We start from the raw sequence: 16362 nt of genomic DNA, 5'->3' as shown, positions 1-16362 counted from the left end.
GCCAAAGACGTGGTCACCTGAGATTCTGCCCAAGGTCTTAGACCTTCAATCCTCGGGCCGCACTGTCCCTTGGAGCAAAACATTAAAGGAGTCGCATTGGACCCAAAATGTTACACAAATCGCAACGCTTTTGAAAACAATCGAAATCAACATTTCCATAATCATTGTTTTCTGAAAAAGCCATAACACAAAACAATAAAAAGCATCAATTCATGCCTATTGCTTTCATACCCAAATCTCAACGCTTTTCAAAACAAATCGAAATCAATCATTTCCACAAATCATTTGTTTTCCAAAAGCCACACCCCAAAACAATAAAAAGCATCATTTCATGCATATTGTTTTCATAAATCCACAAACCACCCAAAACATATATATTTCACGTAAATATATATCTATATGTAGTCATCCGCTCAGGAATGCCTACTAATACCAACTATAGTTTGCAGTTAACTAATAACTCTCAAAACAATTAGGTATTCCCGTTCGTGAATGAACTTCGTGAGATTACTCACCTCAGAATCCCGCTGCGTCTTCTATACAGAACCGAACTAACACTATCACCAACAACTCGTCCAATTCACCTTTTAGAAGCACCTATTCACCAATGATCTCAAATCAGTAACGATTCACAACCAATTTAAGTCCGAAACCCCTGTTTTGAACTAAAATCCCTAAAGTGGCGCCAATCGAGGTGAAACCACATCCGAGACCTCCCAAAGTCTCTGGAATACGTCCACGATCGATGTGACCAAATCACAAGTCGATCGGACGCTCAAATCCTCACGGATAGAATAATCGATCGGTATGAAACTGCAAAAATCATAACAATTCCATACGAACTCCAAAATTTACATATTATATATCGAAACGCTCGTATCAACGAGTAGAACATATATAATACCAAAAACAGTTCCTTAAGTGGCCGGAACACCGCTGGAACGCCACCACAGACGGTGGTGCACCGCCGCCAGCCAAAAACTCATTATTTCACAAAACTCCCAACATCAAAAAGCTTCATCTAAGCATGCTTGTGAATTCTCATAACTCGCTCGAAGTCAGAAAACAAGCTTAAGGGATCGAAAACTACCTTACAAGCCGTGAACAGTAATCCCAACTGAGTTGAACAAGGTTTCACGTGAATCGATCCAAACAACCACCAAGGATCGATCGACGAGGCTGCTCTGAGCTCAACCAAGAAAGCTTGAAGTCTCGCCGACGTCGGAACAAGGATTTCCGACCGGGTCCGAAATCCTCCAACTGCACCGCTTTGCTGCACTTCCTCCACCACGAATCGCCACAAGAGGCTACCATAGGGACGACCGCACGAGAGAGGCGAATCGTTCTGTGCAGGTTTCAAGGTTAGAGGTGGCCGGAGATCGCCGGAAAATCCGGGTCGGGTCGCCGGGTTAGGGTCGGGTCACGCGCAAAGAAGAGAGAGAACAGAGCTTCTGATTTCCGGAAAAAGAAGAATGAAAGAAATGGAAATAGTAAGTTTCCGAAAATGGAAACTACTATTTATAGAACTTTCCCAAAACTTCAAACACTCATAACTTTCTCATACGAACTCCGATTCTCGCGTTCCATATGTCCACGAACTCGTATCGACGCGCTCTACAACTTTCGTGAAGGAAGTTTTCAGAGAATCCCAACAAATAAAAAGTCAACCTTGAACCCCCCCTAAAGTCATACTTTTCAAATAGAAATTCGTCCGAAACGCTTCCGCTCCATCCACGAGCCACGAAACCGTCCAACAACCATAAATTAGATTCCGAAAATTCCTCGGAAAATAATTACGAATTTCCGGGGCATCACAGTTAATGGTTCTAAATGTTTAATGAATGTCTTTGAAGTTTTCCCCTATTACGGCTTTTGTCATCTGCATACGTATTAGTGCAATAATGTTTTCGAGAAGAGGTCCAAGAGGCTGTGCTTATGCAAATCCAGAACGACACCTTATTAGTCCAAAGGTATTACAATTAGTTTTCTCTCTGCTTTGTCAGTGTCATGCTGATTAACCTGCCAATTACAATACAATTTCAATTCACAGAGTTAGTTCAGTTGTGATATGTCCTTGAATGGCAAGCTTATTATGCCTTTTACTTGCAGGAATATCAAAGTTGGCGACTTGTAACAAGGGCTCAACTCGTACTAACATGTGAGACATATTCTGGGTTGAGAAATTCTGGGAAAAATTTCAGTACAAGGTGCGGTTACTCGATCCTCTTTTTTTTTTTCCCCAATCTTTTGTTTATATAATTTGTTTGATATGTCGACTGTGTATTGATATTGGATTGTGTTATACTGATGATAAGATAGTGTAGATATCGGATTGTGTTACACTATTGATAAGATAGTGTTGGAATACTATTGATAAGATAGTGTTGGAATACAATGAGATGAATTTCATGTTTTCTTAGATAATCTTAATAAACTTTGTAGTTCCAGCATAACAATAGCTTTGGATGTATAAGGATTGCCACATTCTTGAAGGATAAGTACTTTGGAAGTTGAGAAACTCCCGACTCATAACTGCAATGAATTAGATTATATACAAAGTTTTACTAATAGGATATATTTTGTACATACTGGGGTTGTATTGTACATTAATAATTGACTTGCTTGCAGAAACGTAATATTCCTATGGTTGAGGTTGTCTATAAGATGCCCTATACGTTAGATGATGGAGCAGTTACACTTGGATCAAAGAAGACTACTATCTCTGTGATTGATCCGATGACTGAGGGATAATCACAAATACACTTCATCTGGTAGAGAGGAGCAGGGTGTTCTGTACCCTGGTATTATTAAAGGAATTAAGCAATGGATCAAGCCTGTTCCAACGAATCCAAATGCTGCTAAGCCGCTACTATATGTCACGGTGACAGTTCCCTTGTTAGATATTAGATAATGCCAACTTGTTAGATAATGCCCTTCTTATTTCTAATCATTGTAGTCTGCTTGGGATTTTGATCAGGGAAATAAGTTCACTTGGATTGTTGATAAAACCTTGAACCTCCTGGAATTAATTGAATTAAATAAGTCAAGGGATAAAGGGTGGCAGGGAATAAAGTTCTGACATAATCTGTTAGATGAGTTTTGAGGGCTGTTTTATATATATACTAGCATTTCTCTACACATGCTTTGCATGTATATGTATTTTTCTTTTCAGAAAAAAAAAGAAAAAAAAATTTGATGAAAACAATTATTGCAGAGAGTCTCTGCAATAGTGGGAGAGAAAAGTGGAATTTGTGAGATTTATTTTGTTTATTTTTTTAATAAAAATATAATTTGCAATTGTCATAATGGCCCTTGTGATTTAATTAATTCTCAAAGTATATTAAAATTTGGGGTTTTGAATTATGGATTTGATGTGGGATTTCCGATTTTGATCGTAGACCGCTAGGGTAGGAAAAGGAAGAGGAAATATTGAAGATTTTGGTCGACTTTCGGAGGACGGTTTGGGCTGAGGAAGGTTTTAATAGAAGAAGAGGTATGTGTTTGATTTGGGTTTTTTTTCCAGTTGTTTCGGATTGTGGTTTTGTTTTTCATGTTTGAAATTTGTGTATTTGTATATTAAATGTGAACGATGGTGATTTGGGTTATAACACATTGAAAGAGGTTTTATTTCTAGACGTGATATTGAATGTCATTTTGGCCATCGTAAGCTGGAGAGCTTTATTTGATCCCTTATTTCCCCAAATTAATTCGATGAGTTTTCTCCTCTCTTTATGTCTCTTTCAACCCATTCACAAAGAAAAGGAAAAAAAGGATTAAATTTCACAGCCAATTTGGACTTCGGAGCCTGGAATATCATCTGGGTTTTATCTGTTTTGGGTGTTTGGCGGTTTAATTTTGAGTGCTTAACCGCCTAAAGATCATTGGGAGAGTTAGCACTGAATTTCTAACTTCTCTGTTGTGTGCAATGTTGGGAGCATATTTTCATTATTTATTGACTGATTTTGTACCTCCCATGTTTTTATTTTTTATTTTTTATTTTCTTCTGTTCAATCTTCGGTACCTACATGATAGCACAATGGAATTTGCTATATAAAGATCTAGGTTATGGTCTTTTGGTAGTTAGAAAAGTCTCAGTTAAATTGTGATTTTGTCATACTCATGTAGATTTTCCATTTGCATACCTGGCTCACACTTAAGTTCACAAATATCCTTCCATTTTTGTTTGTAGGTGATGGTGTAACAGAGTAAAAGCCTAATCCTTCAATATATTTGATAGCTGCAAAGGTAAATGATCTACATTCTTATTTCCTCCGTATGTATTTATATCTCAAGTATCTTGATTGTATTCTCTCTTTGTATAAAGTGCATATCCGTGGAGAATTAGGTGAATGCCATGTCTCAGCCAACGTTTAGGGTATTCTAAAATTAAGAATTAGGTGAGAGCCAATGAACCCAGCTCCTCCAGTAACCAAAATTCTCATGTTTGCCTTAAAAAATTTGGAATTTCTTACAGGAGAGGGGCTCGGAGGCCGTTTTGTACAAGTACGTTCTCCATTAGTAGCCATTTGATGAACTCCTTAACTTCAAGAAAAATCCCCAAATTTCCTAAGCTGTTTTCAGATTAGTGCAATTGCAGTATGAGATAAAGGAGAGAGGTTTATGTACAAAATGCAATGGGGGTCAGACCCCTTCTTTTCTCTTAGTCTGGATTAAGGATTCATTGTCCTTAACGTAGAAGGACTAAGCTAATTAGTGCAGTGTTTGGATTGTTTTCCTTTGTTTCCAAATTTAATTAAGATTTCTCTTCCTTTTAGTCAAGTTATTTATAGTTTGGAATAAGGATTTATTCTCCTAATTTATAAGGGATGAGTTTAGTATTTCCCTTCTAACTTAGCTGTTACCTTCTTTATAGTTTATGAGTTAATGCTTATACCCCTTAGTTTGTATTCTTCATTCAAAGCCTTGATAGTTTGCCATTAGGTATCGAAATCTGAATTATTTCTGCTATCATCATGTGGTACTGAAAAGGAATAAAATCTTCCTCCACCAAAAGCAACAACGGTAGCAATCAATTGATATCTATTTATCCCAACATGCTAAGCTTTATTGTTGACAAGCAAAGCTTTAGTAACATGTTTAATTCAGATAATTAAAAGCAATTCAAATAGTTGTTCATGATCAGTTCATGTTGAGTTTTGATACATATGATGATCAATTAAAGCTGTTAGTATAAATGATTAAATCAGTTACAATCGTGTGTATTAAATGAATGTATTTCTAGGTATTTAAATTATTTGTGTTCAAAAGTTCATTTAGCTACAGAGGTGAAAGCGAATATAAATTTTGAAGATTGTATGCATCCTTGAAATGGCATGAAAGATTGTATCAAGAAGCAAATGGCAAAGTAACAGAAACAGATAAAGGGCTTTTTGCATCAGCTTTTCCACGTAAATTAAAGGGCCAGTATTGGTCAACAAGGTTAAAGGATGTGTGACATGTTTATGATTTTAGTGTTTACATTTTAAAACTGTTCACAATCCTGGAAGCATTGTTGCAATGGGTCAGATTCAATGTTATTTTGGGTAATAACTAGTGATCTAATTCGTCAATGTTCTTTCTATGTTTGTCATAATGTTCAGTGCAAAGACTAAGTTAGTTAAAACCAGTAAACAATCTTATGTCTTGGAGCTGCAATCCATGAGCCGTCTCTACATGGTCTTAGTTTCTGTTCTGAGCAGATAACTGTTTTGTTATGTAGTGGAGATATGAATATTAAGGATGAAAGGTATAGATTAGTCTAGGTCATATGTGTTTATTAAATCAAAATCACTGTGTAACTGTGTTCCAATTTTAAGTTCATTTCCAGTGAGTATAATTGCTTGACCTTTAGTTTGAAGTCAAGGCAATAATGATACTGATTAGTTAGATATTGACAAGGATTCTTATGGCTTTAGTTTAATCCTAGATCAATTGTACATCTTACATGATACAAATAAAAATTAGGTTACCTAAGTTAATGTTTTTTTTTCATTTTATATTTTCATTCTGATCATACCAAAACCTAAATAGATTTTAGTATACCTCTCTAATATTGTTTTTATATTCTTGCAGGTGCTACTAATAAGCCTCAGGAACTAGATGACGCGGTTCCTAGGAGATTGGTTAGTTTTATTTTCTTCTCTCTTACACAACAAGATGGGGAATTTTAATCAAGCTTCGCAGTAACAACATAGTTGGTTAAAGGATCTGTGGTTCTGTTCTGTGTATCCAGTTGTTTAGGAGTTTCATTTGGTGTTGGTTGAGTTCCAGTTGCTTAAGAGTTTCACTTTTATCTGCTGAAATTAATGGTTATAAATCATGAATGCATTTGTGCCTGCTATATTTGTCTCTTCCTTTTTGTTCATAAACCTTGTACGAAAGAACTTTGCTTGCACTTTGTTAATTAAAACCTTTTTGGTCTTATGCATTGCTTAATTAAACTATCAGAACATTCATTCTTCTTTATAGTTATCATGCTCTGAACCATATTTAGCAGAGGATTCTGAGTTCTAAATTCTTAGAAGCTCTTTTATATAAGGATCCTGTGGTACTATGTCTTTATGGATTCTGTATTACAATTTTGCTCCAAGAATATTTGAGGGAGTAGTACAATATAACCCTCCTAATGCCATATGCTCTTTTTATTGAGTTATGAAATTTATGTGAAGAGAACTATCAAAACATTCATTCTTCTTTATAGTTATCATGCTCTGAACCATATTTAGCAGAGGATTCTGAGTTCTAAATTCTTAGAAGCTCTTTTATATAAGGATCCTGTGGTACTATGTCTTATGGATTCTGTATTACAATTTTGCTCCAAGAATATTTGAGGGAGTAGTACAATATAACCCTCCTAATGCCATATGCTCTTTTTATTGAGTTATGAAATTTATGTGAAGAGAAAGGTTCATTATTTTTTGATGCACATCATTTTAGTTAACCAAAAAAAAAAAAAAAAAAAGAATGGTTTGCTATCTGTTAGGTATAGCACGCTATGCATTACGTGAAAAGAAAAGAAAATACAGACAGCCCGTTGTTGTATGAAAAAGAATAACCACTATATTTTTAAAGTTCAAGCTTAAGGCAGTATCTTTTTAATAAGATAAAGATTTATTTAACTTTTTACTTATTTTGTCATCAACAATACTTCTGAATTGAAGAAAATAGGAGGGATGGTTCGGTTTTACCCAGACTAAGTTTTTTTATTTTTTTCACTAATCAATAGGAATTTAATTGATTGTTGTGTTCTTGGTTTTTTTTTTTTATTTGAAAATTTTTAATTGTATTGTTCATAGGTTGAGTCCGGTTTTTCATTTTTGTTGTCTGTTTTTAATTTGCAGGTAGTACATATTGAAGGGGGATAAATTTCGACTGGAAACAAAGAAAAGAGGTTTGTTGTTGTGCTGTAAATTGTATTGGTTGTTGTTTTGAATGGAAAATGTTGCCTTTTCCTATCTATTTCATCTCTATTGTGGATGTTGTCTGTGTTTTGAAGACAAAATATCTATAGATTTTGGGGTTAAATTAAATTACTTTACTCATTTCTATGTTTTTTTGGTTTTGATTGAGTTCCCTGTTGTGGTTGCCTTTGAATTAATATGGATTTTGATATTTTAGGAGTATTGTTTGCGAGTCTGGGTTTTGAGCGATCAACTAGAAAAGGTTCAAGGTGAGGCTTTAATTTTGGGTGGTTTCAAGACTTTCGTTTTTGACTGATATGGGTTTTGATGTTTTGAGTATTTTGTTTGTCTTGCAGTTTGTAAATTTCTTGATATCCTATTTACTGCATTCATTTGCAAACTCTATGTAGGTTGTTTATATGGATGAGATTTCCTTTTTACTGGCATCTTAATTGAGATTTCCTTTTAACATGTTATGTTTGTTTCTCCCCTATTTTGGTGATAATCATGCATGCTTCTGTGTAGGAAGCTGTCAAGGGACAATTATGGAGATTATGTGATCCCCAAGGGAAGCCACCAGGTGTAATACAGTAGTACAGCTAGCTAGTTCCTATAATTAACTTGTGTCTAGTAGAAATTCTTTCTTCATTAAGAATGTGGACTTGTTTGCAGATTCAAATTAGTAGATATGGGCCATTTTGAACTGATGCTCATGATTAGGTTTGTGTACATGAGACAATGATGGATTAGTGGAAATTGCAATGAATGATTTTGGATGTGGATTTTATGGTTTCATGAACGGGTAATTTTAATTTCCAGATGCATGCATACCAATTGTAACAGGAGACTATTAATATGTTATTTCAAATTGCAAGCTACAACAAAAGCACACCAAAATGTGTGGTTGCAGCTAAACAAAAACAACACAAAAATCAAATAGAAGTCTATTGTCTTTTTGGCATTGGGACGACAGAAAATTGTAGTCTAAAGGGCAAAACAACAACATAAGTTAGACAAAAGTGTTGGCTAAAACGTATAATAACAACAAATAAGTGTAGTTGGAATCAATCACAGACAATATAAAAGACCTCATAAAAGACCTTTCACACAACACTTAAGTGTCGTATGTATGTACCCTAGAACGATACTTAATTGTCCTCTGATGCTCTTTACGACCACATATAATTGTCGTTTAAAGTAAATTAGCACAACCTTTAATGTTGTTGTATGAGATAAGACACTACATACGAGTCTTCATATTTCTTATTTAAGGGCATTCAGACCACACAAATAAGTCTTTCAAATATGCTTCACACAATAGTATTTAAAAAATAATGTGGTTGTTTTGTTTATCAGACAATACAAAACTGTTGTTTGAATGCTTTTAAAGATACAGATCACAATGTTCCCAAAATGCAAAACTCATCAGACAACACAAGACTTTTATTTTTTTATGTCGTCTGAAATATCAGACGACAGAACACTTCTGTCGTCTGATGCCCCCAAGAGACGACATCGTACTAGACGACACATTTTTGTTCATTAAGACGACAGAATTGTTCTGTCGTCTGAAGGCCTTTTTGGCATAGTGACATTTCCATTGCCTTGAATACAGAGGGCAAATAAGAATTGTGGTATATAGGACATCACCACTCATTAAGACATCCAATGCTCTCTTATTAAAGCGAACCTATTATTAAAGCGAATTACCTATAAACAATGAAAACAAAGGCAAAGTCTAAAAGAGAAAAAAAAAAAAAAGACTTAAATTTTCTCATTGCCCTTCAAGCTAGGGCTAGGAGGCTTGGTGAGATAGGTCAGGCAGAGCTCCTGTGCATCAGCTACTTTCTTAATTTTCTTTGGAAGGATTTTTGTTTTTGGAACCAAGAGGTCTTCCCCTTTTCTTCCAACCTTCTCCTCATGCACATACTCTTTTGGCACCAAAATACTACCTGGAGCTTTAACCATCCCAAGCGATTTTGCAGTGAACTTGGTTGTGAATTCCGGCATCTTCAACTTCTTGGTAGGCACATATGTGCATGCTGGTGTCCTAAACAGATCAAGCAACAACCAGTGGCAGAAGCAAAAAAATTTCTACAGGGAGGCAAAAAAAATTGAAAGATAACAAAAGAAAACTTCAATGAATGAGACAAATCTTCAATCTGCATACTTCCTAGCAAATAAAAAGATTGTTTTTCAATCAATGCATTTCTCAATACACAAAACTTTTTGCAATCATTTATAAGAAAACATTCAATAAATTTTCCCAGAAAAACAAGCATCAAACAAAAATAAACTAGAAAATCAATAGAGATGTGGCTTACTCTTCATTAATTCAATTTGTAGAAGTAGAAGTTTCTTATAATTAAGGTAATTAGATTACGGGCTTACAATTTTGGTACTAGCGCCTAGACGGCGCCTAGGCGATTTTGTATTTTTTATATTATATTTTATTTTTATAACACATAATGATATAAAATTTAATTTTTTTCAATATTACTTACCAATTTTAGATCCATATCACACAGAGGCAATTCATTGTCTCAAATCAATATTAATGGAAATATAGAATAGGTAATAATCGAAAGCATAAAAACTTTTTGCTTCAAATATTGCCACACATGCTACACTACTCATTCATTGAATATTGTATTGAAAAACTTAACATTTCGACTCATTCAAATCTCACTTTCTATACTCATTAGCCACCTCCTTAATTGTCACATCCCGAATTTCGAATAAAGAAATTTGAATCCGAAACGTGATAAATAAACAACCCCAAAAAGAACACTCAGAAATTTTTTCATTCAAACTAAGCAACAAAACACAACGAGCTCACAATGTCAATACCGACTCATTCTTTAGAGTCACATATTACATTACCGAGAGTTTACAAATTAAATTGAACAACAATTCAATAAGTAAACACACCCACCACACTCACCACACAACAGAAGACTAAAACTAAAAGTACACTTCTACATCCATGCTACCACATCAACAAGACCTTAGCTTCGACGATGGTCACTCGTTACTCTGACCTGCATAATAACCCTACACCATGGAATAGTGCACCGGGTTGAAATAACAAACCCGGTAAGTTTTTGCAAGCTCGTGTGAGTAAACTCAAATAACCATAACCAACACTTTTCGACTCAAGGTAAACAAATCAACACAATGATTATTTTTAAAATCAAAATCCTTTTCTCTTTAAGGAAAACACAAGTCACTACCATGACAAATCAAATAATTTGAAATCTCAACAATAAATCTAAGAAATCACTTTTTTTTCTTCTCTAGACAGGAATCATTTATCACCACAATAACATGATAGAATGTTTCTCGACTCACTACGAATCTCCACCACAACTGCACTCACAATTTAACTAAATAAAAACCAGTAATCCTTACATATAGAAATTAGTTCAGGAGATAACCAAAAAGCACACAATCCACAATCATAGTGATCCCTGCATATAGTTTAGTTCAGAAGATTACATTAAAATCAAACAACAAAAATCATAGTAATCCCTGCATATAGTTTAGTTCAGGAGATTATATTAAAAGCAATCAATTCAGAAAACAGTAATCCCTGCATATAATTTAGTTCAGAAGATTATGAAAGAAAACAAGCAATTCAATAATAGAAATAAGGGCTAAATATTGTTTAGTACCCTGTGGTTTGAGCGCAACATCGATTCAGTCCCTCAACTTTCAATTTCATCAAAAACACCATTGCATTATCAAATCTCATCTAATAGGTCATTCCATCAATAATCCGTCAATTAGAGCTGTTAACTCGTTGATGAGGCATGCCATGTCAGATCGTGTGGGCCCCATCTAACAGGAAAAATTCCAAAATTGCCCCTGCCTCTCTCTGAAACCCACACCCTCTCTCTCTCTCTCTCTCAATACCCAAAATAACAGCCTTCTTCTCAAATCTTCAGACCAAATTTGGGTTGGGTTTTTCTAATTTGATCAAATTGAATCAGAATGGTGGCGGCGAAGATGATGAAGTGGAGGCCGTGGCCGCCGGTGAATAAGAGGAAGTACGAGGTGAGGCTGGTGGTGCGGCGGTTGGAAGGGTAGGATCTAGTGCAGCAGGAGGAGGAGGACGAGGGCGGCGTCTCCGTTTGTTCGTAACACCACAGCACTGCTTTTGTTCGTAGCACCACAACTCGAGAAACCCAACTTGTTCCCAATTGACTCAACCGAGTGACCCGTAAACTCGGCTCAAGCGAGCTGAGTCTTGGCCATGGGTGCCGAGTCCTCCACCTAGGACCCTAAGTTAGCCGAAAAGGCTTGGAACCTAGTAATCGCCTTGAGATCCTGGTTCTAGTGGTGGTCACCAAAGTAGGCCGAGCCCTGGTCGTAGATTTGGGTCAGCGACGAGTCCTGCATCTCTGTTTGGCTGTTGATGTAGCGCACCATAGAGTTGCCGAGCAAGTCTTCGAGCTTGGAAATTGGCTGGTTCTGAGTTTGTGGGTCGATGAAGCTCTCAAGCGAATCGGAGTGGGTCTGTTTGGTTTGGTGGTCTTCCTTACCTTCCATGTAGAACACTTCGGATTTCGGGTTCGTCCAGCTTGAGAAAACAAACAAATAATGGGTCTGATTATTACATCGACATGCAGTTGAGCTCCACCAATTAATTCAAGCTGCTCAGTTTTCAACTCAGGTAAAAACTTAAGTCAGCCATTGAAATGATTTGCGGGCCAACCAAACACAGCATAAGCTGAATATTGCAAGGAGTTGGCAAACAAGTAGTGAAATATTTCGAGTTACGATCATTTACTGTTAGCGTAGAAGTTGTCGAGGTATGATCATTTACCGTTAGTGTAGAAGTTGTCAAGGTAGTAATGAGGAGAGGGAGCAGTAACAGCGTAGGTATCGTAAGCTTAAGCGAAGGGAGACTCAGACTCGGAGGAGGACCACAGCATTTCTATGGGGGACATTAAGAAGAATGATAGCCAATTAGTCGCCGGAGCCATTTCTTTTAAATTCAAACCAGAAAGAGGGCGTTTCTGTTTTCTTTAGTCAGCTTGTAATAAATCTGAAGCACGAAGCAAAGCATGCATAGGATCACCACACGATAGGTGGGGTAATTTTGGAATTTTTCCTGTTAGGTGGGGCCACACGATCTGACATGGCATGCCTCATCAGCGAGTTAACAGCTCTAATTGACAGATTATTGACAGAATGACCTATTAGATGAGATTTGATAATGCAGGGGTGTTTTTGATGAAATTGAAAGTCGAGGGACTGAATCGATATTGGGCTCAAACCACAAGGTACTAAACAATATTTAGCCCTAGAAATAAACTAGAAAACAATATAAAATCATCCATTCATAACACCAATCACCACAACATCAACCACTCAACAACAACCCACATCATTTACACAAAATCCACTACAAGAAAAATGGTCTTTTACGGCCTGCAAAGAGCGCCATAAAAGACATTTTACGGCACACAAAAATGCGCCGTAAATGGACATGCTATAAAAGACAAAACTCTTTTACGGCGTGTTTCTAAAACGCCGTAAAAGACCCTACCAGCACGCCGTGAAAGACATAAAAGAGCGCCGTAAAAGGGTTTTAGAGATTCTTAATTTCAATTTTCAAATACAAAGCGCGCCGTAAATGACCAAATATGTGCGCCGTAATTGATATCAAAAGCATGCCGTAATTGATCTCAAAGCACACCGTAAAAGACAACAATGAACGCCGTAAAAGGGTTTTAGAGATTTTTTATTTCATTTTGAAATAGCAAAGCACACCGTAATTGATATCAGAAACACGCCGTAAGTGATCTCAAAAACACGCCGTAAATGTGGTTGTAGGATATATTTACAGCATGTAATATTTGCACCCAATTTTTTTTTCCTGTAAATTTTGTGATATCATTTCAAAATCTATATAAATCTATACAATTTATTGAGATGAAAAGAGAGATAACAAACTGCAATATCACATAACAAAATGTAAATTAATATGACAACAGCAAAAGGAAAACCAAGAATGCACCACGTGCAAAACAAATAAAAGGAAAGAATCTACAACCAGGTCATTTTTCAAGAACTGAAGAACCTTCTCTACATCATAGTCATCCATTTCCCTACCAATTAAAGCATGTCGATTCCTTTGTATTAGAAAGATAGCCACCATTCCAAGAAGGTTGCCAACTACAATTGAACCTATAGGATCGTAAATTCCATTTCCTGTGACATTTACAGCAACCAATGATGCTGTAGTAATAGCAAGACCAGCTACAGCAGCGCCATCCTCAGTCATGACTGCAACAGAGGTAGGATCATGACCACGCCATATATAGTCTCTTAATTTCATGCCCTCAGCAGCAACACCTTTCTTGACAGCTTGTATGGCAACAAGAAGAGAAGCGCCTTCAATAATAAACGATCCACCAATCACTATAGCTGCATATTGAATATTTGGAGGGGGTTGTGAAACCCACAAGTTTTGAACTCCATGAACTATAGTTGCACCTGAACCAAGATATCCTACCAATTACGTATAATATAAAATTGCTAAAACACAAAATCACTGCAAACTGTCAGGAATCAAAAAATTGATTATATTACGGGCAGCATATCAATTAAACAAACTAGTTTAAGCCTATTAAGTATATCAATCAAAGTTTCAGCTCCAAGCCTCCATCAAATCAGTGCCTAACTAGTTGAATCATTTAATCAAAGTTTTATAATTCTATGATTCCTATCAAACAAAATCTGGGTAGCATATTGCAGCCAAGTACTGAAGAAACCAGAGGGCAGTAAAGCTTTATTTTTTCAAATATCTACTGACTGATGCATCAATCCTGGCTCAGAGAAATAGCTAGTAGCCTATAGAGACAAAATGTTTGAAATTTGTAGCTTACCAAGCAAAAGCCCTCGATATGCAAACCTTGGTTTGTCTCGTATGTTCCATGGTGACTTATGTACTTGCATGGATTTAGTTTCATAGTCAAAAGTACACAATTGGCTGAAAGTCTAGCACATGGTAGAAGAGAAGAATCAATGAGGTTTCACAATACATAACAATATATATTAAGCAAAATGAGAGATTTTGTATTACAAATTGACATGCCTATTTAGTAATGCAATGTAATAGTCACACATACCTCTAACCCCCGCAACACACCATACACCGTGTTTGCCTGCAACCAAAAAGCAAACACAAATCAACATCACAGCATAACCGTAACATATTGTTATGAAATTAGTCTAAATGCAAGTCCAGATTAATTAAACATGATCTAAAATTAAACTGTACTAGTCAGAGCCAGAGGTAGTCCCACAGAATTGCAAGATACAATGGAGACCTTTACTCTTATATATATATATATATATATATATATATATATTATCTTCAATTTAACAGAACAGAAAATTGCCATCTTGATTCACATTGTGGTTCATTCTACAAAAAGCCTGAGCCTTTAAGACAACAAAATTAACCCTTCAATCTTCACATCAGCAACAAACTATGCATCTGCCTCTAAAATTTTCATCAAACACCAAAGAACTCAAAAACTAACACACTCATATAAAGAAAAGTTGCTAGCTTGATACACATTGCTAATTCATTCTACAAAAAGCTCAAGCCTTTAAGACAACAAAACTAACACTTTAATGTTAATCTTCAAATCAGCAACAAATTACTATAATAAACACCAACTGACCTCAATGGTGGCCTCCCCAACAATAGCTTTCCCATCTTTCTTCAATACAAACAGAGTATACTCTCATCCACACCAAGATTAAGCTGCAAAAACCATAACAAACCCAGTAATCAAAATCTCAAATCATTTCCATAAACCAATCTCAATTCCACCAAAAACCCAACTCACATCTTCGCTCGCCGACTGCACTACAACTCATTTCCATAAACCAATCTCAATTCCACCAAAATCACCACAATCCAAAACACACAAAACAAAGCATCACCAACCAAATCACCTCAACCCAATCAAAAACCCTAGCAAGCCCAAAACCCCAATTACCTTATTGTGCATCAAAATGGCGCACCCAGGCTCCAACTGGTCCTTATCGACAAAGGAGAGGACCCCTACATAGTACTCTGGCCCCACCGACGACGAAACAATCGCATGGTTCTCGTCGATCAGCTCCTCGAGATTGCCGACGCTCATGGGCGAGGCACGTAGATCGTCGACCTTAGATCTGTCCTCCTCGGCCTTCTCCTCCTGAGGCTTTAGCCGCTCCTGGTTCGTCACAAACTCCTCCTCCATAAGCAGGTAATCCTTAATCCGCTCCAGCTTCAGTAGCCGGAGCTTGCACTTGGTCAGCGGCGTCACCGTCGGAAGCCTCGCCGCCACTTCTGGACCCTTCTGTTTCCGCTGCTTGGGGCCCACTCGGGCCGGCGGAGCCGCCAGCTCAAACTTCTTCTCCTTCTTGTCATTGCCGTTGGGCTTTCGGTCGCCCGGTAGGCCTTGCCGGTTCAAACCGCCCGGAGTTCCCTGACCCATTTTGTTTCCCAAGTTCTAAGAGAGAGAAAGAGTGTTTGCTATGATGGATATATAGAGGGGGAGGACGAGAGAGACAGGCTTTGGGAGAGTTTTTTTTAATTTCTTTTCTCGGCTCAATCCCTTGGTATTTGATAGCAAACTTCAAAAGGAGGGAAATTAGAATTTGAGCTAAAATAATAGCGGGGTTTCGAACTTTTTTTGGCATTTACGACGCGCATGAAAAATGCGCCGTAAAAGAAAAAATTGGAAAGTCTTTTACGGCACACATAAAAGCAGGCCATAAATATAATGTAATTTTTTTTACGGCGCACAATAAAAACACGCCGTAAAAGATCAGAAAAGAAGTCTTTTATGGCGCACATAAAATATGCGCCGTAAATGAAATGTAACATTTACGGCGCACACAGAATGCACGCCGTAAAAGATCCAAAAGAGAAGTCTTTTACAACGCACAAAAA

The 16362-nt window shown here is 36.8% G+C and overlaps 1 protein-coding gene and 1 long non-coding RNA gene across 7 annotated transcripts; one reads left to right on the top strand and one right to left on the bottom strand.

Annotated features, from left to right (window-relative positions):
- The first annotated feature begins 3372 nt into the window (after window positions 1-3372).
- Window positions 3373-8193, top strand: LOC121049577. Of its 2 annotated transcripts, XR_005800802.1 has the most exons (6): window positions 3373-3493; window positions 4190-4245; window positions 6073-6122; window positions 7341-7390; window positions 7618-7669; window positions 7926-8193. It is a non-coding gene; the product is annotated as an uncharacterized LOC121049577 (long non-coding RNA). The 2 variants fall into 2 exon arrangements; XR_005800803.1 differs by lacking the exon at window positions 7618-7669.
- A 5328-nt stretch (window positions 8194-13521) lies between these two features.
- On the bottom strand, window positions 13522-16160 carry LOC112164032 (26S proteasome regulatory subunit 4 homolog A-like). Of its 5 annotated transcripts, none has more exons than XM_040507212.1 (5): window positions 15422-16160; window positions 15101-15183; window positions 14540-14575; window positions 13874-14408; window positions 13522-13802 (listed from the first exon to the last, which is right to left on the bottom strand). In XM_040507212.1, exons 1-2 carry the CDS (start codon window positions 15902-15904, stop codon window positions 15142-15144), a joined length of 525 nt encoding a protein of 174 aa, XP_040363146.1. In that variant the 5' UTR covers window positions 15905-16160; the 3' UTR covers window positions 13522-13802; window positions 13874-14408; window positions 14540-14575; window positions 15101-15141. The 5 variants fall into 5 exon arrangements, 4 of the variants coding, with proteins under 4 accessions (XP_040363146.1, XP_040363145.1, XP_040363144.1 ...); XM_040507211.1 differs by having other exon boundaries at window positions 13522-13946; window positions 14297-14408; XM_040507210.1 differs by having other exon boundaries at window positions 13522-13904; window positions 14297-14408.
- Window positions 16161-16362: the final 202 nt, after the last annotated feature.

Source organism: Rosa chinensis, chromosome 5, assembly GCF_002994745.2.
Source record: "Rosa chinensis cultivar Old Blush chromosome 5, RchiOBHm-V2, whole genome shotgun sequence".
NCBI classification, from domain to species: Eukaryota; Viridiplantae; Streptophyta; class Magnoliopsida; order Rosales; family Rosaceae; genus Rosa; species Rosa chinensis.
Note: the sequence above shows the minus strand (reverse complement) of the source record. Positions and strands in the feature narration are given on the sequence as shown.

Bases quoted from the DNA above. Each gene is read 5' to 3' on its own strand.
- LOC112164032 (XM_040507209.1), bottom strand. From the start codon at position 15,904: ATGGGTCAGGGAACTCCGGGCGGTTTGAACCGGCAAGGCCTACCGGGC. The intron at 15,184-15,421 runs GTAATTGGGGTT...TGGTTTTTGCAG, and splicing joins CCATTTTGATGCACAATAAG to CTTAATCTTGGTGTGGATGA.